Genomic DNA, 22,565 nt, shown 5'->3' with positions numbered 1-22,565 from the left:
CATCCTCCCATCCCTGTCTTTCCACATCCCCTGTTGCTGCCCCCTCTGTCCATCCTCTGCCTGTCCCAGAGTAGGGTCACGACCAAGGCGTGACTTGGAGAATTATTACCCGAGCCCCTTATTTGGCTGTCTACCAGCTCCCTCCAAAACCAGACCAAACGAAAGCACAGGTAAGTAACAAGACTATAGGACAAAGGAACATGGACTGTTTTCTTCACAAACACAACACCTACGCAAGTCCTGTGTGCCTCTCTCCCCCAGCTGAGAGCACATTGGAAGGAGTTTGCTAGACGTGTCCCTCTAGGGTTTTAAAACTCAGCAGAGCCTTCCCTTACATGGAAATGAAATTTGGCTCTAAAAGAGGCAGGCCAGTTTCTGAACAGAACAGCCCAGTTGCTTCCTCTTCCTCCCACTCAGCCGCTGCCCCTCATTCCTCCTTTTGTAGCTACGTAGAATAATCCACGTTCCGCTGGACTTAGGGCTGTCACAGTTGCCAACCCGTTTTCAAAAACATTGAGGATAAATTCCGAAGTAGATAAACATGAATCTGTAAACAAACTCTCATGGTAGAGCTCTGCAAAGGGCACCTTTTGCTGATTTATTCATTCAGCAAGCATTTATTGAGGCTCTGCTGTGGCAAGGTACTGGCTGCTGGAGATTTTGCACTGGAAGAGTCTATGAATGTCATCCTGAATGCCGCTCTGAAGATACCAAGATAGGACACCAAATACCCTCCGTCCTGCAGAGCCTGACAGGGGTCTCGCATTTATGAATCAATCCTAATTTCTGCTGATCCTGATCATAAGTTCTGGCTACCCCACTGAGAGAGGCGGGCACACTCCTTCTGTGCCGAGGTGTTCTCACATTTGCAACGTCCTCAAAGTAAAATAAGGAACAAACTGGACTGGCAAAAAAGATGAGCACAGAGGGAAGGGCTCCTTAAACGCTCTGAAGCGGTTTTCTGGTTTTCTCCATAATTGAAAACATCTTCCCCTGGCCCAATAGCTGAAAGAAAAAGGTGAGAAGGCCCCGAGTCTGAAACAGAAAGATTTCAGAGACCAGGGAGGGGACTTCAGGTCCCTCCCCATGCAGGCCGGTGACAGGAAGCAACTAGGCTCCACAGCAGGCAGAGCAGGTCTCTCTCTCTCTTTTTTTTTTTTTAAACAATTAACTTCTTCAATTTTCTGACTGTAAATCTGAAGATAATAGTGACCAAAATATATATATATATATTTTTCAAACTACAAACAAAGCCTTACCTTTGTATCCAGTTGTCTAAACCGATGCCTCATTCTGCAAGGAAGTTAAGAAAAAAAATAAAAAGAAAGAGAGAAAGTGAGTAAGAGAAAAGGGATAGGAGGGCTGTTAGGCTCCATTTTCAAATGTTAAAGAGGAGAATTCAGGTCATTTTCATGTTCCGCTAAATCCAGGGTCAGCTGTGCTGACTTTTCTGATTTTCTTCATAATGCCCAAAGGGAACAGAATTGCCCCAGTCCCAATTAGAAGGAGAGCGCGTGAACTCTACCTCTGTTCACGGGAGGTGAAGATGCCTCACAGACCGTCCCTCACTTCCAAAGCCAAGATCTCAGAATCCAGGAACAGGGGAGTGCTCCTGGCCCTCTCTGCTCTTCCAAGAGATGAGCACCCCGCTTCCTTCCCCCGCTGTGCTGAGCTTCCCGGAGGGATTCACTGTGCTTATATAAACTCAAATCTTTCTTTTCTTTTTTTTTTTTTTTTTTTTGCTGTTTTTGGCTGGGGCTGGGTTTGAACTCACCACCTCCAGCACAATATGGGGCCAGCACCCTGCTCCTTTGAGCCACAGGCACCACCCTAAGCTCATATCTTGTCAGAGCGAATCCTGAGGTGTATTTGGGACTCTTAAGAAGAGTGACAGCTGTCAGTGGAGAGAGTTCCCCCTCACAGTGAGAAGAGCAGGCCCCTGCAGGCTTTGCAACACGTTCCTTGTGGACCCCTCACAATCTTAGCTACCCACGATGTAACTATTTCTGTAAGATGTTTAACAAATCTATTGACGAATCACAGGGATATTGATAACGACCCGATGTGATTCAGACCTGATGTTTAGGACTTTTCAGGGACAGCCTGTAACAGATCAACCAAATGGTTTTTCCATCTTCTAATCTCTATACCTCCTCATTACAGAGGTAAGTAGCACGTGGGACTGCAGTGACCTGTGAGCCTTGCTGGGACCCAGGTAACAGCCCGGCTCCAGGGTCCTGCACTGCAGTGTCCAAACATCCCTTTCTCCCCCAGAGCCCTGAAGAGCAATTAGGACAGTAAGTGGGTGGTTCCGTTCCTTTCTTAAAAGGCTGCCACACACTTCTGTGTTTGTCATCTTCCTTGCCTGGGTGAAGACTTGGTGGGTACTGCTGTTATCTGAACCTGCTCTTGCTGAGTTTGCTCAGACAGGCTGCCTATGCTCATCAGCTACTCACACACGGGGGCTTCGCAAAGAGAAATGAGTGGCCGACATACTCCTCTGAGGTGTCGCTGGCTTTGGTGTTGATCTTGACAAGGTAATTTTCCTTCATGACACCTTCCCACGCCAGAGTCTCATTGTCCTCATTTTTGAAACCTTGAATAACGAGAAAAAGAAAAACATTCAAATTGTTCCATTTGCCCCTTGCCTCCTGTTAATACATCGACATCTGCGAGGCATTACTTTAAGACTCTGGAACTAGGAGAATTAGATCCTTCCTACAGAGCGTCCGAGCGGTGAAGAGTAAGCGCTTTCTTCGTAACAGTGAGGAACGGGAGCCACCTGCATGACGTGGGAATGCAATCTTTATTCTAAAGAGAGACCCAGCCAAACCCTATCTCTCTGTGTGTGACTTAGCAAAATCATTCCGCTAATGAATGTGGCTCTCACGCTTGGTATGCACTCTTCTTTGATTGTGGTGACATAAAACACTAAACCATCCCGTTGGATAAGCACGGATGGATTTTGTACTGACTCTCAAGCTAAAACTGGGGCAGGAGCTTAAAAGGAGAGGAAAATTAAGCCCCAAACATTGTTCCCGTCCTCCTGAAACATGCACTCGAGGTGTGGAACTCAAAGAAAATTCACCTAAGTGAGGATGTGCTTAAAATTGGCCTCAGACATGACCCAGTAATATTCCCAGTTCAGTTTCTTATAGTACCTGAGGCTTTCAGAGGACAGAAGACAGAAGAACAGCTCAACACATCACCTGTGTTTAAGGGACCAATGCCTTGGACATCAAGCCTCCGCTCAAATTCTCAGGGACAAGGAAGGACATATGTTCCTGTAGGTGTCTGCTTGGCATAAATTTATGTACTTTTTACTGTTAAATTGCCTTTGAAATTTATTCACCAACATGTTAGAGTTTAGGAACAACTTACAAGATCTTTCTGGATTTAAAAAGAATTAATTGGGGGCCAAAGGCATAACCAATACGCAGTAGCTAGAATTAAGCAAATCCTACATAGAAAATGTGCATTTGTGTTTAAATGGTAGTCATTCACTTTACAAAGTAATCCTTAACTAAATTCTGTCTATTGTATTTTTCCTAGCTAAGTTGTCTCCAATGCCTTTTCTTGAAACTAAAATCTATGTAAAGCCCAAGAGGGGCAGTTACAAATCAGCCCAGAAAGGACAGACGCTCCTCAACACAGATGGACAAATGACCAGGAAGAAATGGCCAACCTCTGTCACTGTCAAAGAAGTGCCAGTTGAAATGAGGACATGACCTTTTCACCAACAACACTGGAAAATTAGCAGGGTCTAACATAATGGGCATATCCTGTTTTGGCAAAAACATGGAGAAATAGGACTCTCACGTAAGGGGAAAAATCTCTCCATTGTTAAAGACCTAGGTTAGTGGGGGTTGGAGGAGATGAACAACATAGAGAGACTTAAAAGTGAGCCTGCCCTTTATCCAGAAATTTCTCTTTAGAAATAACTCGAAGAAAAAAATAACTAAAAGAAAAAAAATGACAGTATACTCAAAAATGAATACAAAAACGCTCTTCGTCACATTGTTACATGCTGCTGATACAGTCAGCACAATCTGCGTACTTAGTAACAAGGGACTAGTTAAATTAACTATAGTATGCTCATAGACTGGAATACTCCCTGGTTAGAATTTGTCATAGAGATTTTTATGTATGGATACGGAAAATGCTTACTATGTATTATTAGACAAGTTAGAGTACGAATGTGTATCATACAGCAATTCAATTATGAATTGAATTGAACACCCACACAGGGATCACAGAACAGACACCAGTACGCGGCGATATTCATCTCTGGATGGTGGGTTCCGTGCGCCCTTCATCTTTATCTATGCCTGCCTATATTTTTCAAATGCTCTACAGTGAATATAGACTGCTCTCTGCACCCCAAAATCATACATTTTATAAAAAAGCAATTACTTTTTATTACTTGAAGATGTCACCAAAAGTACCAGGAGTGAAAGTACCCAGGAGTGGGTTTTTAGCTTTCTGAAAATGATTTGAAAAATCTTGCATTTTTCTCCACAGAAGGATAATTTCACAATTAAACCCATGACTTCCCCCATCATTTGGAGGAAAAAGCAAAGTACGGTTAGGAAATGAATTGCCAACGAGAGGTTCTGGCAACCGCAGTGCTATCGTTTCAGGATTTAGGGATCTCCAAAGAATGGAAAGCAAGTAAGCAGACAGTGCCCCGGCGGTGGGGTCAGAGTCAGCAGGGCTGCTCAGCTCTCTAATCATCATTCTTGGGTAGCGAAAGACCCTGTCCTTCTGTGGTCTCCATTCCTTCCATTTCTTTATTTCTTCCTGAGAGTAAGGACTGTTGAAGAGGGAAAATGTCAACAGTTCACTGTTTCTCCACTCACCGTGAGGTCATCACTCTCCCAGAAACCCACTGAGGAGCGAGTAGGTTTCAATAACCCACTCAGATCAACATCATCACTCCTCACTCACCAGGCGGCTCCCTCAAGCTGAAGCTCCTCCCCATTTCCTGACCACATTAAGGGATGTTTCTTCATTTTATGTTCATATAGTTCTTAATCATCAAGTAAGTTTTTTTTTTTTTTGGAAAGCAATGCACTTTGTCCTGTCTTCTCGGCCCCATCCTTAACCTGGAGCACTGATGTATCCTTATTTACACACTGAGTTTCTGAATTCTACTGAGCCAGACTGAGGACAACCTGTCTTTGGAGGAAAGAGTTTATCCCACCCCACCCTTATCCCATTCACCCATCCCCAGTCTGAATCCCACCATCAGTTCACTTCTGCAAAGTAAGTCTTTCACTTCCAGATAGGACTAATGGTTAAACATTGTTTTTTGATTTATACTGAGTTACAATCTTGTTGCAACTTTTATCTGTTCTTTTCTTTTCCCTCTGGAATCATTCAGAAAAAAAATATATAAAACTTGCAAGATCTCTATTACCTGAAGGCATAAACTGGTCCCCCCCCCCCCCAGGTCATCTCCCAGGTCCTACAGAGAGGTTCATCACAACAAGTTTCAAGACACAACCAAAAAGTTGGGTGCTGTGGCTCATGCCTATAATGCTAGCACTTGGGGAGGCTGAGGTGCGTGGAGGCTTGAGATCCAGAGTTCAACACCAGCCTGAGCAAGACCAAGACCCTATCTCTAAAAACAGCCGGGCAGTGTGGCAGGTGCCTGTAGTCCCAGCTACTTGGGAGGCTGAGGCAAAAGAATCACTTGAGCCCAAGAGTTTGAGGTGGCTGTGAGCTCTGATGCCATTGCACTTACCCAGGGTGATGGAATAAGTCTCAAAAAAAAAAGACAGAGAGAGAGAGAGAGAACCAAAGATAGTCCCGAGGCTTGTCATTAAAAGTGCTTCTCATATTTGGGTGTCATCTTTGAGTATAGTTAGATTCCAGAGCTGAACTTCCAAGTCCCATTTCTGATATAAAGACTTTTTATTCTTTGGGTTAAAAAGGACTCATTTTGTCTTCCAAGGCAGAAAGAGGGGGAGATATAGGCAACTTATCCAAGTTGTCAAAACACTTTCTTCATTAAGAAGGGCAATTACATATGTCTGAGAGTTAATGACATCCCCAGAGTGACGTTTAAAGGCTTAAAATAATGTTGTTAAGAGCGCCGGCCATGATGCTCCTTTAAACTGTGAGGAACGTGGGGTCCTTGGCCCATTCACATTTTGAAAACCAGCCTTAAGGGGCCACAGCTATAGGGAGGGCGCAGATGTATGTCATGACCAATATTTAAGGTCATATTTGAGTATCTTGCCTCCATTTCTATGCAGTTAAAGAACCCCACACGAAAAAAATCATGGTTCCTGGAAAGTTAAAAATTTTCTGAATTGTCACCAATTATCACAACTATGTTAGTGAAATTTATATTTTTACTTTCTGAATCTTCAAAATATTGGGTGGTTACACTAACCGGACAGGAAGCATCAGTGCCACACAGAACACGAATCCGAAGACAGCAGTTAGTGACCATTTTGTCAGACACCACAGGGAATAAACAGGACACATACCCGACATCCATCAGAGCACACCCCCCTGGGACTAGCAGGGACAAGGACCCCTAACTCACCGTGCAAAAGCCAGTGTGGGGAGTGTGGCGGGGAAGAACAGCCTGACCCCATCCCTTAGTCATTCCATCTGGATTCTCCCTTAGATTCTCTTCTTCCCAAATTGCCCTCAACCCCCAATTTCCTCCCTAGCAGAGATTTTCTTTTCCCCAGTGCTGCTCCAGTGGGGGATACACTCCAGACCCTCCCCTCAGACCCAACACCCTACAACGCCTGCTCTTCCCTGAGTCATGAGAGCAAAAATCAGGATTTGAGAGCCTCGTTTAATGTGGTGGACCGAGGGCCTCCCCGCACTGACCCTGGGAATCTCGGTGCTCACTTCTGCCTTCAGGGGCACAAGTCGGCATCAAAGTGGTGCTGTGAGGTATGTTTTGGGACCTGTGTCTTGCTCTGCCACATCTCCTATCCACCTTCTCTCCCTCCTCCAGAATTCAGGAGGACACGCTGTGATGTGGTGGCTGGGGAGGTGGGGACCTGAGTGGAGCTAGAACCTGGCTGTGGGATGCGGCCCAAGTCTTTCAGGGATCCCCCAACCTTCAATCATGGGGACTCCTCTGTCACCTCACCTTACTGCTCTTATCTTAGCCCTGCGCCAGCCTCCACCCCTTTGTCTGGCTAATTTCAATCTCTTCACTAGTCTCAGCTTAGAAAGCCCCTTCCTCTAGAAAGTCTTCCCCGATGCTCTGCTCTAGGGTGTGAGTGTCCTGTATGTGGCCATTGTGGCTCTCTGGACATCCCCTACAATTAGTGCTTTCTACACTTTTCAATGAAGGCCTTTGGATTTTCATTCTTCTCACTGCTCTGCTGGACTCCAGGCCCATTTGAGGATAGGGGGAGCGTCTAGCTTATTCTGCACCACATCCCAGGGCCCGCTGCTGACTCTCCCAGGCCCCTCATCCCTGCACCACATCCCAGGGCCTGCTGCCAACTTGCCCAGGCCCCTCATCCCTACACTCAGAATTTCCAGGGCACCCACCATCTTACCTCTGGTCCAGCTCCCTCCAGACCACAACCTGTCAGCCTTTGCTGATGGCTGTGTCCGCAAAACAGAGAGTTAAGATTTGCTCATGGCTGTGCCCGCAAAAGAGAGAGTTAACATTTGTGAAGGACTGAACGCCTCCTGCAAGCTGGTTGCTCGGCTGCCATTTACTTTTCAGGTCCTAACAGAGGTTATGCCCGTTTCAGGCTTTCCTTTTCGTGCCGGTGCACAGTTTCCTTTCCATCCATCCCCTGCTCTGTTTTATAATTCAGATCAGTAGGCAGCATGGGGTGAGTTTTACAAAACTCTTGTGAGTTCTTTACAAAAGGACTGTGACAGGAAATGAGGTTGGTAGGCTCTTGGTTTAGGAATTTATAAGAACTCAGTGACTTTTCCTTTCTAATTTCCATCTCCCTATTAGATATTTTGTACAAATTTTTCCTTTGGTTCCTGGTGGCTAGAACGTAAATGATGCTGGGGTTTAGGACACACTCCTCCAAAACAGGGCACCACGGCATACTGAGTAGTTTAAGCTGAAAGAATCTGAAAAATCCACAGAATCAGGAAGTTCTCCCTGCCCCCGCCCTACTCTCCTCCCCACAAGCAGATCAGAAAACCTGGGAAGGAGCTTCTGCCCTTTCCTGCAGCAGGTCACGAGACCCTGGAACGCGTGGAGGAAAGGAGCAGATGTGGGATGCAGAGAGGAATGGGAGCGCTCAGGCCTGAGTGGCCTCCCCGGGTCAGGGCCATTCACCCATGCTCTCTGCCCCAATCCTATTTCTCCATAAGTCTCCATTCTTCACTAAACCTACTCTAAAAAATGCTCAGGTTTGTTTCTTCGTGGCCTTATGAAGGTTCCTGGGCTACATAAAACCTCCTTTAAATAAATTCGGATATTATTCTCCCATTACTCTATCTGTTCTTACAGGGGCCTTAGCCACAAGCCTAAGATGGGTAGGGGAAAAGATGCATTTCCTCCCTATAGTAATGAGATTAACTGAATAGTTTGTAAATATCAAGGAACCCATCTCTATCCCGAATTACACAAGGTCATTTCCTGGAGTCCAGTTTGCGTAATTCTATGACGTCCTCATCAGCCACAGCCCCTGCCCAGAAAGGATGAACTCAGGAAAGGTTTTTTCAAGGATGGAGAACAAACAGGTCTTCAAATTACTTGTGAAAATGTTACCAATTTTGGAAAAGCAGCACAGGGAAATCAACCGAGTTCAGAGCACAGGGAAGAAGCCGCCCCTTAAAGTCGTGTTTTGGCTGCCCAGGCCAGTGAGGGCAAAGAGGGCCCAGCTGGCCTGCCTGGGCACCAAGCTCAGCTGCAGAAGTTAGAGAGTAGAAAATTCTTTTTTAAATTTTTCAAGGAACCAAAGATAAAGGTGGGCTGTTCAGACCTCCCTAAGTTTACAGGGCAGTTGAGTTAACGTGAGGTAGCCCCCAACCACACCCTTTGTTTTGGCTGTTATTTGGGGTGGGAGCAGAGAGTGGCTTGTCATCCCCGGATAGGCCAGCATCAGGGTGGGGGAAGCCCTCTCAGAGAGTTGGCACATTCTGTTTGCTCAGGGACCACCTGGTGCAGCAGGCGGCAGAGTAGGGCCACGGGGTTCTCCCTCCTCCTGTGCTAGCTGCTCTTTCCCATCCTCTACCCCTATATCCAGGCCGGCCTGTGACTCTCTGTGACCGATAGAATGCAGACGTGATGTCATCTGACCTCCAAAGCAAGGCATCAGAGGCAATGCAGCTTCTGGTTTTTGCAGGAACCCAACCACTGTGTATGGGAGTCCGAGCTGGGTGACACTCAGGCTCCCCAGTGACAGCCCAGCTAGTGCCACAAGGGAGAGCACATGCAGCCATTGGGACCAGGCAGCCTATGACCCACCAGATGCTTCAAGGAGTGGAGGTCAGCCACCCCCACCTTGCTGTGAACAAGAGTGGACCCTTGCAAGGGCCACTTTATAACTGTCACAGACTCGGTAGAGTGACCAGCAGGCCGCAAGATGGGGGGCACTCCTAGGAGGCAGGGCCTTCAGTTTTATAACCAAGGTGACCACCCCATGCCCCGGGCACATTTGTCATCATGAGTTCCATCCTTCATGAAAAAGTATTACAAATATTTCATGACCAAATTGATATAAAAACAAATAGGTTAATACGGGATGGCAAAAAAAGAATATACATTTTAAGAAAGGAAAAAACTGTATTAAAATTGCAATGCTCAATATATACTGATAACAAAAGATGAATACAAGTCACGTTTGAGCATCTCTTGTAATAGTAAAAGTCAAATGTGACTTGCATATTAATTTTAATACAGTTTTTCCTTTCTTAAAATATGTATACATTTTTGGGTACCCTCTGTATATAATTAAAACATTTTCATCTTGGTCCAAAAGTTTGGGTTTTTTCTCATGATTTTTAAAATAAATTAAAAGATGTGCCTGGGCCCTGAGGCTGGACACTCCCTGCATCTGATGGAGGGTCATCCCTTCAGCTGAACCCACACACAGATGGCTCCCTCGGCTTGGGTCTGAGGTTGGGACCAAGGAGAACAGCTGCCCCCACAGCAGGGCAAGGAGAGGCAGCTGGGTGGGGCCCTGCCTGCACCCATATTTTGCTAGAGCTAAGAAGATACGTGATCATATGATAGAAAAAACAAGCTGACCTGTGGGTAGTTGACTCCCGCCTTCCCAGAAGAGGTGGGTCGCAGACAGAGAGAGTATGTGGGGTCAGCTTGGAAAGCAGAGGCTGGGGAGGGAGGCCTGGGAGCTGTGCTTAGAGGGGCCAGCCAGGGCCACTCTCAGGGACCCCCAAGTGCCCTATAATCAAGGATGAGTTTTAAACACGTGCCAGGCCAGGGAGCACAGGGAAGCCCGGTCAGAACCCCTGAGAAAGGGCTTACTGCTCCTGTATCACCCTCCATGGAGCAGGGGAGAGGAAGAGAAGGGGCCGGGGAGAGGAGGCAGCCCACCGCCCTCCCTTCCCAACAGCTCTGCCAGCTGCAGGGGTGGGGGGGATTGGAGGGGAAGCGTCACCTCTGGATAGTAATTAATAGGCTGCTTCAGATACTGGACTATACATTCCAATTTCTAAATTGAGATGTTTTACCATGTAAAATAATTGTAAAAATTTCCATTTCCCTAAGAGCGACCAGAAAAGGCACAAACCCTACTGGAGTCAGGGTTAAAGTCTGCCAGAGACTAAATGTCACAGAAGCAATGAAAAGCAAAAGCAAAGTCATGATCTGACACTACCCCACCAATCGGCTTGTTCCACCTACTACGGGCATGGTTATTCCGTCCCTCCAAAAGTAACTCCCCCCAAAATAAGGGCATCCCGGTGGACCCACACGGCTGCCTGGGTCTACTCTCTCTGCCTCTAAGTCACAGCTGGCCCCATGCCGGGTCTGCACCGAGGCACAGGTGTGCGCAGTGAAGTAACCCTGAGTAATTCCTTCCTGTTGAGAGCGGGGCGCCCTTCCCAGAGCTTAATCACTGCCTCCACCCAAGCGGGGGAGAAAGCACTCACAGCAGACGGAGGACTCGGCCCGCTCCTTGTAGCAGCAGCCGACGCACTTCTTCCCCACCATGTAGAAGTAGGCGAAGACGACGAAGGGGAAGGGGATGTTGAGGCGGCTGCAGTATTCCTGCACCAGGAAATACCTCTGGAACTTCCACACCTGGTCGTTGTTCTCCTGCACAGTGCCCACGGTGTAGCTGGCAAGAGGGGACAGAAGGCCGAGGCTTAGCGCTCCACCCGCTTCATCATCTGATTGTCAAGTACAGCGATGCTGGCACCGAGCTATTGCTGTAATCACTTACGTCCAGGCAGGGAAGTAGAGTCCACCCTGAATAGAAGGCCCAGAACCATTCAGCACCAGGCCATCCTCCATTCATGCTGCGCTAGGTACACGTGTGTTTGGCTTGGAGTGTTTTTTAAAAAAAAAAAAAATCAATGAACTTCAAAATTATTTTTATTTCTAGATCTTATAAATGTGACCTGATCAGGTTTAAAAGCTTCTGCACAGCAAAGGATACGATAAACAAAGCAAACAGGCAACCTTCAGAATGGGAGACGACATTCCCATGTTACGAAGCGGCAAAGGACTAATAACCAGAATCTACAAAGAACTCAGGCAACATTACTTTTATTTCTAGATCATCCAAAGATTTTCTTTTCTCATTTGTTGTTATTGTGTTAGATACCAAGAGCCCAAAGATGTCGACTAGGAAAGTTTGCCCCTCCTCCACGTTTAACTGTCAACAGCCTGGGAAAACAGCTGCTTGGTACTTATAAAGGGCCTTAAAAACCTTCATCCCTGTGACCCACTGACCTTACCTCTGGGAATTTAACCTAAGAATAAAGGAGATACTGAGAAAGCATTACGCAAATGGATGTACGCATATATTCATGGCTGTTGCCCAGAGCACTGTAGGTAATCCCTGTAGGTACCTGTAGGTAATACTTATAGGTATTACCTACCTGTAGGTAGTACCTGTAGGTAATCTCCCCCAGCCCCAAGGGAAAGAACAACCTAAGTGTTTGACACTAAGAAAAATGTTAAAGTTAATCAAAATGATTTCACTATGCAGCCATCACAAATTATGCTTATGAATAATTTTTAAACTTAGGTAAAATTCTTATCATATATGTTAAGTAAAAATAACTAGACTCAAACTTGTAATTACCACATGACCTCACTGCGCAAATCACAATTAATACATTGACCCTGAACGGTGACATCTCTGGCATCACACCTGGGATGCTCCTTGTTCTGTTTTCCATTTGCTTTGCAAGCTCTGTGCAATGACTATGAATTACTTACATAATTATAAAAATATCTACTTTGTGTCCTATCCCAAAACTGATTATATCAATGATTCTTTAGTTATAAATTAAATCAAGACCATAAAATAGCTAAAACTTATCACACACATATACCAAACACTGTTCTAAACAGTCTGCTTAAATGAATTGGTTTACTCTGCAAACAACTCTGTGAAGTTAAGTCCTATGACCATCGACAGCAGATCAGGACACTCAGGTGCAGCAAGGGCAAGCTGGCTGAGTCCCTCAACTAGGAAATGTTGAAGCCACGATTTGGACCCCACCATCTGGCCCAGCGTCTGTGTGTTTCACCACAGGGTCACAAAACCACCCTCAGGATATAACGTGGAATAGTTTAAGTATCGCTCTATTTCAAAAGGAATACTTGCCAGCTTGGCGTCTTACATAACTACAAAGCATTTGCAATTTGTGAAGTTCAACCATCCCAAGACACTTTTATTGCTAATATCAAATCATCCCTTCAGGAGCCAAAGCAGCTGCAGTAACCCATTTGAAATCTACAGGGACACCCTGAATGGGAGAGTGTTACATTCTCCAAATTCTGGGTCATGTCTTCAGAGGCCAAACCAACATGGAGAGAGCAGGCAGAGTTAAGAGTTACATTTGCGGTGAGATCTGGTTTTGCACTCTGGTACGTTTCAGTCTAAGATTTAAATAACTTAAACTAAGAAGAGGTCAAACACCTGCTCAAAACACCAACCTGCACGGACAGTGGTTACGGCTTTGCTTACAAGGTTAGCTTCACTTGTCTTGGTGTTTAATGGCTCATGGAACACCTCTGGGGTTGGCCCTGGGTCCTGGATGCTGAGCAAGGCATACCTTTGAAGCAAGTGGCTCTGAAGTAGGGTGAAGCCTTCCAAGAGAAGGGACCATGTTTATCGAACATCTGTTATATAGGCAGTCCCCAGGTGGGGAGTCAGAAAGGTTCTGTGGGTTTGTTCTTAAGCTGAATTTGTCTGCAAGCTGGAACAGGTACATTTCCCCTGTAATAGCCTCCATTAGAAGTGCAAATTATACCTAAGTCAGATGTCTGTAACTCAGGGACTGCTGGTACACAGAAGCTCCTGTACTAGGCATGTAAAATGGTTACTGACTGATCCTCACGTTGCTCCTGAGTTGTAGATTTTTTTGGATGAAAAACAGCCAGGGCTGCAATGTAGGACAGTGAAGCAAACTGAATCTGGCAGTCAGTCTGTGTTGCTTCCCTGTCTCCAGGATGCTCTGAGGCCAACGCCAGCACTGTAACTGCCCTCCCTAGTCGCCTACAAAGGGGACTGCCTGCCTCTGCCACTGCCGTGACTCAGGACCACAGCACACCCTAGATGAATGAAGTCCAGAACAACTATCACCATTCGAATGGTTGTCCCTAGAAGTATTAATAACATTTTATATATCTAGCCCCAAATGGGTTATACTCACTGCCCTAAACTCAAACATAAAAACCCAACAGCATCAATTTTACCACCTCAAATGTTGTTTTCTGAGGTTCTATCCAAAAAGAAGTAGTAAGTCCTAGTGGAAGAAACAATATTTAGGATTCTTAGCACTCTGGAAAGGCAGCTGGGACTCCCTCCTTTCCTCAGAGAGCTCAGAGTGAGACAGTGGCTGAGAAAGGTCCAGAGAGAAGGAGGCTTCGCTGTAGCTTAGCTGCCTGCTCAGAGTCAGGGAAAATCAGCTCGTAACCGCCAGATCACATAGAACAGAGACTGGCAAACTGCAGTGCAGAGGCCGAGCCCAACCTCCTGCCTGTGTCTGTACAGCAGAGAGGAGTGGAGGGGGCGGCATCTCTGGACGCTGCTTCTTTCCATCCCTCTTGTCAAAGACAAGACCCCCACCAGCCCTCACAGGGAGTCTGCACTCAGGGCCATCCCCATCATTCAGGCCTTTCATTTGCATCACTCTCTATTTCAAAGGGCTCCGTCCCATGTGCTTTTCAGGACAACGCAATTGACTACAAGGACCTCCTGTTGGAACAGCAGCTCCCACTGTGCCTCCAGGGCAAAGTGGGTCCCATGAACAGCATTCCTCTCCCAGAGGAACTGAAAAGGTCCTCACAGGGGTCTGGGGGAGCCAACTGATCAGTGGCCATGAATACTCCAAGGCCACCTACATAAACCCCATTCTAGGGTCAGCCACGCTGAGTTCTGCCTTCGCCACATGACAGCAGCTTCCAGAATGTTCTTTTTCTCTCAAGTGAATTCTGGGCTCAGCAAAATAGACATGAGGGCTCTCCAGGGGAAACACATAATTGAGCTTTGCTAAAATAAATTTTATATTCTTCAGATATTGTTTTCAAATTCTGTAAAGGAAAGACAACCCTGCCAAGAAGGGCTTTCTGGAGCTGGCACTTGCCCAGGCCTCTCAGCAGAGAATCGGGGCGGCTTAGAGAACGTCCCTCATGCCCAGGGTCTCACCTGCCCCAACACAGACAGTTCTCAGAGCATCCCTGCCTACCACCGACCACCTGCCATCTTCCCAGACAGAAGTCTGCAATTTTCCCTTCAACTCTACATCTCCAGTGAGACTCGTGCCCTCAGAGTCCTGTCCCAGACAAATGCCCAGCTGGCTGGGGAACTGCGGTAACAGCCGAGGTCCCCTCCTACACCCAGCTGAGCAGGAGGGGAGCTGGGAGCAGGAGCCCCATAGAGGAACAAAACTCCAGAAATTTACTGAGACTGGAAATGTTACTAAGAAATAACAGATGCTTGGGATTCAGATAGCTTTGTACATAAATGAAATCCAGAAGCATGTAAAAGGAATAATATTCTGTGACCACAGAATAGAAGAATGATTAAATATTAAGAACATTTATATAATTCATCATCTGTATAATTCATCATCATACTAGATCAAAAGGAAAAATCATTTCAACAGTTGTTAGGAAGTCTGGCAACAGTCAACATCACTTTCTGATTAGGGGAAAAAAGGAAGAAAGGAGCTTAATAAACAAAAAAAATAGGAAGAACTTTCTATAACATGATAAAAAGAAAAGGAAAAAATTCAGTAAGGAGACTTGTTCCAAGATAAATAGGCAAAACTTTAAAATCCATCTTACATATCAAAAAGTAGTCCCTGAAAAAAAAATAAGAGAAATAATACCTCTTTCAAAGCCATAAATAGCTCGAAATAAATTAAATAGAAATCCACCAGACCCATATGAAACAAACCATAAAACTTTACTGAAAAACTACATATATTTGATTGAATGGAGATTATATCATTTTTTTCTGGATGGTAAGGTGCCAACTCACCACAGATATTCCTACAAAGTTAACATCATCACAATCAAATTCACAGAATTTTTTTTTTGGAAGAAGAAAGAAAGGATTCATAAGATGAGCCTTAGGCTCCTCTGACAATTAAAATACACAAGAAAAGCCAAGAAAGTTTTGAATGAGAATAATGAAGGGACCTTGTACAACAGATGTTAAAATGATAAAAAAAAGTCAATAATCAAAGCCACTTGGTAGTAAAACCCAAAATAGAAAGACTGATCAACCGAACAGAATGCTACGTCTGCAAAAAATGTACAAAGAAAAAGTCAGCCGGAAAACAGTGAAAGAATTTTAGAATGAACTGCAAGACAAGAAGCTTGCCAGCTGGCTTCCTATCAGGGGAACGCCTCCTCCAACCTGTCCCATGTCCTGTTGTCACTGTCTGTGGCACACCAGCAACATGGAGCCCGTACTGCTCTGTGGCCCCTGGCGACCCTGACTTTTTGCATACCCTGGTTCCCCTCACATGCTGCAACATCAAAAAACCAGGGACAACACCAACTGCAGCCGACTGCAAGAGATGACCAGCAATTTCATTGCACCGATTTTTGAAGCAATAATTCAAGTTAGTTCACTGCTAGCAGAATAACACAGTTAAGACTGTGCCATACCTGAGTGATGGCTAATGCCATCTCCCTTCACCTTTAAGAAAAGGGTTGTGGGGGGAGGGCAGGAAGAAGGGAAGTGAGTGCAGCTGTAAAAGGGCAACACCAGCAATGCTTGTGGAGGTGGGATGTTCTGTATCTTGACTGTATCAACGCCAGTATCTCTTTGGATCTTGTACTGTTGTTTTGCTAGAGTTCACCATTTGAGGATACTGGGTAAAGAGCACGTGGGATTGTTGGGACTCAGAAAATGATACCCCAAAATGAAGGCCTCAGAAGCAGAAGTTTTTTCTCTGACCTCCTCCTGTTCTCCTGACCCTCAGTCCCATATTCCCCTTGAGACTAGCCACAGAAACTAGAATCCCTGTTTCCCCAAGGCGAGTTATGGAAACCAGAACCCCTTTTTGAAAGCCAGCCATAAAACCTTAAACCATTCTGTGCAAAAACAGACCACAAAGAAATCATCTGACCTACCTTGTTTGACCGTGTGTCCTAAGACCCCCTTCCAGAGAGGGCCCCACCTCACCCCCAGAAGGAAGGATACTGCTGGGAGAACCCAAGAAGAATCTGGAGAGACAGGCTTAGCTGGGCATTATTTTGTACCCTCCCTCTTTGTCCCATGATATGTCTCTACATTCTCCATACTTTGTTGAACCTAAACATAAAAACAAACAATTTTCCCTCTATCTTTGGGTCTTCATCCTGAAGTCTCCCATGTACACATGTTAAATAAATTTGTATGCCCCTTTTCTCCCATTAAAAAAAAAAAAAAGAAAGAAAGAAAACGCCAGATTCCTTAACATGCCAGGAAAGACTCCGGAACTAGTGCCGGCCTCCCTGTGCACCCTCCTCAGCAGCTATGCTGCTAAGTCTGTAGCTTGTACCAGGTGATCATTTTCTTCTTTCCACTTTTCTGCATATTTATAATACACCTGTATTATTCCCAAGATTCTAAGACATTTATTCTGAGAAAGGATCCTACGTGTTTGATGCGCCTGTTTCAGAAGTGCATGAGGTGAACGCATCTTCAGGGCACAGAGTTCGAAGCACCATAGCTCCTGCGCTTCTGATGAGCCACACAGGGCCTTGATCAATAACTTTAATGTAGAATAATCACACATGTTCCCAGCCATTTCCTCTCACTGCTGAATACCATCTAGAGAGTGGTCTGATACTCCTCCGAAATTCCCACAGGGACATTTACATTACAGTTAATAAGGTTGCCATTGTGTATGGTTAAGCTTTTAAATGTGTATTTTGATGTGGTGCCAGGCAGAGGTCACAGCCCGGGGCCATCTGTTCAGAGTAAGCCCCAAACAATTCAGCTGTGATCTGCAGCTTTCTTCAAGGGTTCACGTCTCAATCACAACGGAATGTCTCCTGCTGCTCTGGGTCCCCAGACAGGTATCAGCAAGGAAGAGGCCTCTGGCTTAAACCAGGACTAATCAACGAGGCTCCCCAAGGGAAGGGATGTCCCCAAGTTGTCACACTTCAGCACCAAATGTGACAACAGTGGGGTCTGGCATGATGGTTCGGGCTCCATGGGGAACAGACCTGAGTTAAGCCTGACAGCAGGAGGCCAGGACCACGCGCACTGAGCCCGGACTGTCACTCCCTAATGGGGATGGCAGGTGGGACCCCCACCCCACTCTCCATGTTCTATCATGTCATGATCATCATGTGGTAATGGGTCACAGAAGTGACGTGGTCCTTGTGAGCACCTTCTGTGCATTGTTCTCAGCACCGAGAACTCAAAGGTGATGGGAGCTGCGCCCGCCTGGCTGTTTAGTTTCTGCAGATACGCGCAGGGCTCGTTTTCTGCAGCAACTGCCCCGTGTAGACAGGCTATGCCATCCCTTGTCCTCACCTTTGCTTCAAGGTGGGGACTCTTCCTTCCCTCTTACGGACACGCAATGGCCCATTTCCTGCCGTTCTCTCTGCCAGCTGGATGTGGGGCCGCTCCAACGTCAGAACATCACTGGGATATCAGACATTGTCTGGCTGCCTGCGAGTCAGACAGGCCTATACATTCCCCACTTAGGGGTGGTGAGGGAGAGGTGTGGGCATTTCCAAGTTAAGGCCGCATTAAGACTAACAGGCACGTGACTTCCCAGGCTCCCGGGACAGAACAGACATCATAATCTATGTGGTGAATCCCTTGCTGCTCTGCTATTCAGCTTTGATGGTCGCAGTATATGATAATATTACACACCAGGAAAATAAGCTCATAACGGATAACAGAAGAGCCAACTAAGCACCAGTAAGAACCTGTTCTTTCCATTCATGGAAGAAACCGTGAAATGCCAGATGCGGAAATCACAGGCACGATCTCTATGCTCCAAGTTTACTGAGCAGGAGGCGGATGCTGTGGGGGCCTAGAAGTCTCAACACAAAGTCAGGAGGTTAGGAGGACAACAGGGACACCCTGGGGAACGACAGTGCTCAGCTTTGTAAAGGGTGAGCAACACCAGGCAGGGAGGGTCAGGAGGGAACAGCTCGTCCAGAGTGGCCATGTACAAGAGCATCAGCCACTCCAGGTGACTCTGCTTAAAGGTGAACACGTGGGAGTCCTGCTTGGGGACAGATAGCAGGGGACAGGCCTGGAGGTGAGCTCAGAAGCCGGGTCCCAGATGGCCTGGTAGAGAAGTGGAGGAGCCTGAAATTTACCCTGAAAGCTATGGGGAAATACTTAAATCCTCCCCAAATGTTAAGCATAACGATGACATTTTAGAAACATCACTATGGCCACAGTGTAAAGGGTGAGCTGGAGGGTGGCAGAGGACATCGCTGGACACCAGGGGAACAGATGGCTGCCCACTGCTCAGTCCCTTCCATGTGATGTCCTGACCCCACCGCCCAGAGGAAGGCCACCGACCCACAAAGGCAGGTGACTCTCATCTGTAGTCTCTATGTATCTTGGAGTCTCAGGACTCTGGGTGACAAGTGTCTTCTCATTTTCTTTTTTAAATTATAAAAGTAACATGTGATCATTGTAACAAGTGAAAAATGCCTTTTTTTTTAAACTTCTGTGTTTCATTATTATAAAACACAATTATGCCATAAAATTAGTCTGAATTTACTTTATATATTTAAAAAAAAAATCCTTCCTTCCAAGTCAATAAACATAAATGTAACTTTGTCTTTTTAAAAGCTGCATAATATCCCATAGTGTGGATATTACATACTTGATTCAACCATTCCCCTGTGACAGCTGTCTAACAATGGTCCAATAAATATCTTTGCACAGAAATCTTTAGGATAGATTCCCAGATGTGAGTGTTAGGTCAAAGATCTGTATGCTATTCCTTTTAACAGCTATTTTCAAACTACTTTCCGAAGAATGAAATGAGATTCATCTTCCCAGTAGCAATGCCCACTTTCCTGCACCTGCACCAGAGTGCTCCTTTCATTTTCCTTCATCTGATGGATTCAAAACCAGCATCTCGCTATTTGGTTCTGAATTTTTTCCTAGCCACCAGATTTAGTCCCTTTCCATAGATTTATTGGCCACTGAATTTTCCCCCTCGGAATTACATGCTCATTTTCTCTGACAATTTTTCAATGAAGTTGTCTTTCTCTTATAAATTTTCAGGAGTTCTTTCTATATTAAGAATTAAAAGCCTTTGTTCATCACAGGCATCATGAATATTTCCACAGTCTATCATTTATCACTTTACTTCACTTGAGATACCTTTTACCTTAAAAAGTGCTTTATGAAATTAAATGTGTTTATCTTCTCAGTCATAGCTTCTGGATTTCTGGTTTTGACTACAAAGTTCTCTTCTGCCCCAAGGTTTAGAAAATAACTTCTTAAATTTGCATATTTGTTGGTTAATTGCCTGTCTGATTGTGCTGGGATTCATGTACTTAAAATGACCCTCTACCTTAAAAGAGCAAAATGAAAACTGAACTCCCACTGAAACCACCACATGGGACTTTTAGAAACTCTCCCAAGGAAGAAGGAGTACAAACAAAAAACTTCATTTTCTAAATATCTTAAGGAGAATTGCCCAAAGCCAGTGAAAATATTTTAGAGTCACATTTTTATTCCTCAACCTTGTGAAGACATGAGCCCTAATGGGAGTCATTCTCCATACTCTGTTCTTCGTATTTTAACTAAAAGTTTTAAAACGGCAACTCACTAAAGTCTGAGTCCTCCAAATCCAAGAATCCATAACCACTGAACCCATAAAAGACAAGGAATCTTGGGGATGAGTTGAACTGCGTTTTGGTCCCTATCACAGCAATATCACAACAGTCCAGTACTGAATGCACTGTCTGGTTATTGGAGGTCACCACCGGTTTTCGTCTTTGGCATCAAATAAACTTAAGGCATAGCCCTAGGGACACGATATGGTCCCTTGAAGGCCACCAGCACCTCCAGGCCACCAATCCCCTCAAGACCTCTAATGTCAGTCCCTCAAGTGGAGCAGGGCCTGGCCCAGGGCGGACATCTGGTGGGCGCGTGGCCATGCACATACCCAAACATGGCGACCAGCAGGTTGACCAGCAGGATGTTGGTGGACAGCATGTAGATGCACACCAACGGGATGGTGATCCACTCGGGGAAGCGTGGCAGGTTGTGCTCATCCAGCTCCACACACAGGGGCTTGGACTCGTTCCCCGTGAAGGTGCAGTGGGAGAAGTCATAGGTGGTACCTGGGACGGAGAAGCCAAGAGGCAAAGTGAAGGCCCTCTGGAGCCGTGAGGGCAGGGGCACCCCTGGGGCCACAAGACGCCGCCTGGGGCACCCGAGGCACTGCTCTGAGGCTCTTCACCCAAACAAGGCACAGTCCTTAGAGCCGCCCACTCTCCCGCTAGACTCACACTCACTGAGCAGCTTCTAGGAACCGGGGACTTTACTAAAGGGAAAGGGAGGGCAAAGCAGACAAGGGTTTTGCCCTCAGGACACTTCCAGCCTCTTCAGGTTGACAGATAATCAGCCACATAAGCTTAAAATATTAGCTCATGATTAGTCCCAGCTACTTGGGAGGCTGAGGCAAGAGAATCACCTAAGCCCAGGAGTTGGAGGTTGCTGTGAGCTGTGATGCCACGGCATTCTACCGAGGGTGACAAAGTAAGACTCTGTCTCTAAAAAAAAAAAAAAAAAATTAGCTCATGAGACGTGCTGAAAAGGACACACACAAGGTGCTCCATGTCCTACACCAGGCAGCCCCCAGGAACTGCCTGCCCAGGAAGGAAGGGCTTGAGCTGAGAGCAGAGGTGAGCCAAGGAGGCCAGCAGTGCCCACGGCATCCCGACAGAGGCAGCAGCCTGTGCAAAGGTCTTGTGATGGGGAGGGGACCCGTGGAAATGAAGGAAGGGCTGTGCAGTAACTGTATGTGGTGCTTTTATCTTTGTACTAAAAATACTGAGCAGCCATCAGGCATTTTAGCCGACAGTGCATGTTCTTCCGAGGACAAAGGACCGCCTGGCCGCAGCAGAGCTCAGGAGCCAGAGGGTACTCTAGGGAGGGCAGGACTCAGAGTCGGGCAGGCCACCCATGAGGATGGGTTGGGCATAGGGGTAAAAAAGGCAGAAACATTTAGGAGATAAACTAGCTGAACAATTGGATGGGGGATGAAGTCATAGGCTCAGTGACAGGCTTGTGACAGGCACAGCTAAGGGAACGGTGGTGTCAGACCTCCTCCACAGAGGAGGTCGGCATCTGGAAGGCAGCATCAAGATATTTCATTTGGTCATGCTTAGGTGTGTCTGAGAAATCTCCAAGGACAGACAGTGGACACTACTTGTGGCCTCTGAGAGTGGCACTGGGCCAGAGACGCTCGCCTGAGAGGTGCCATGGCGGGTCTGCCCCTCATAGAACCGAGGGCAGCCAGGTGGAGCTGCTTCCCAGCACATACAGTGCATTAGTGTCTAAACCCCACCTGCCACTTCTCCTTAGATCCCCTGAGACTAAAGCCACCAGTGGGGCGTGGAGGGTTGTCAGGGGGATCAGACGCATCTGAGCTTGTGTGAAATGGCAAGCATGGTGTTCTAGTGCGGTGATGATGCAAGGTGCCTTCCATTGCCACACAGAAAAGGGCTATTTCTCAGACCTCGTCAGCAAAAGGACCAGAGAGACTGCATGAGGCCAGGGGGCTGACAGAGAAAACCAAGGGGACTGAGAAACATGACCACATGGGCAGGTGCTGGTGGGAAGAAACCATCAGGATCATTTTATGGTGGCGGGATAGGATGTACTGAGCCAAGGCTGCTGTCAGTGTCAGCAAGATACTCCAGCAAGTGCCTTCCAAACATGCCCAGTTTGTACCGCCAAACTTGCCTCCTGCAAACT

General features: G+C 46.3%; 1 protein-coding gene across 4 annotated transcripts in view; it reads right to left on the bottom strand.

The window, feature by feature from the left end:
- TRPM8 (transient receptor potential cation channel subfamily M member 8) overlaps positions 1-22,565 on the bottom strand; it is a 100,427-nt gene that overhangs the window by 8,316 nt on the left and 69,546 nt on the right. For all 4 annotated transcript variants that reach the window (XM_053598049.1, XM_053598048.1, XM_053598047.1 and 1 more), the window contains 4 exons: positions 20,749-20,926; positions 11,068-11,255; positions 2,497-2,596; positions 1,260-1,293 (listed from right to left, as the gene is read on the bottom strand). In XM_053598049.1, the coding sequence (XP_053454024.1) occupies positions 1,260-1,293; positions 2,497-2,596; positions 11,068-11,255; positions 20,749-20,926 (500 nt within the window). The remainder of the gene's footprint in view (positions 1-1,259; positions 1,294-2,496; positions 2,597-11,067; positions 11,256-20,748; positions 20,927-22,565) is intronic.

This window comes from Nycticebus coucang, chromosome 7, assembly GCF_027406575.1.
Source record: "Nycticebus coucang isolate mNycCou1 chromosome 7, mNycCou1.pri, whole genome shotgun sequence".
Classification (NCBI taxonomy): Eukaryota; Metazoa; Chordata; class Mammalia; order Primates; family Lorisidae; genus Nycticebus; species Nycticebus coucang.
This window is presented reverse-complemented; position numbering and strand designations above follow the sequence as displayed.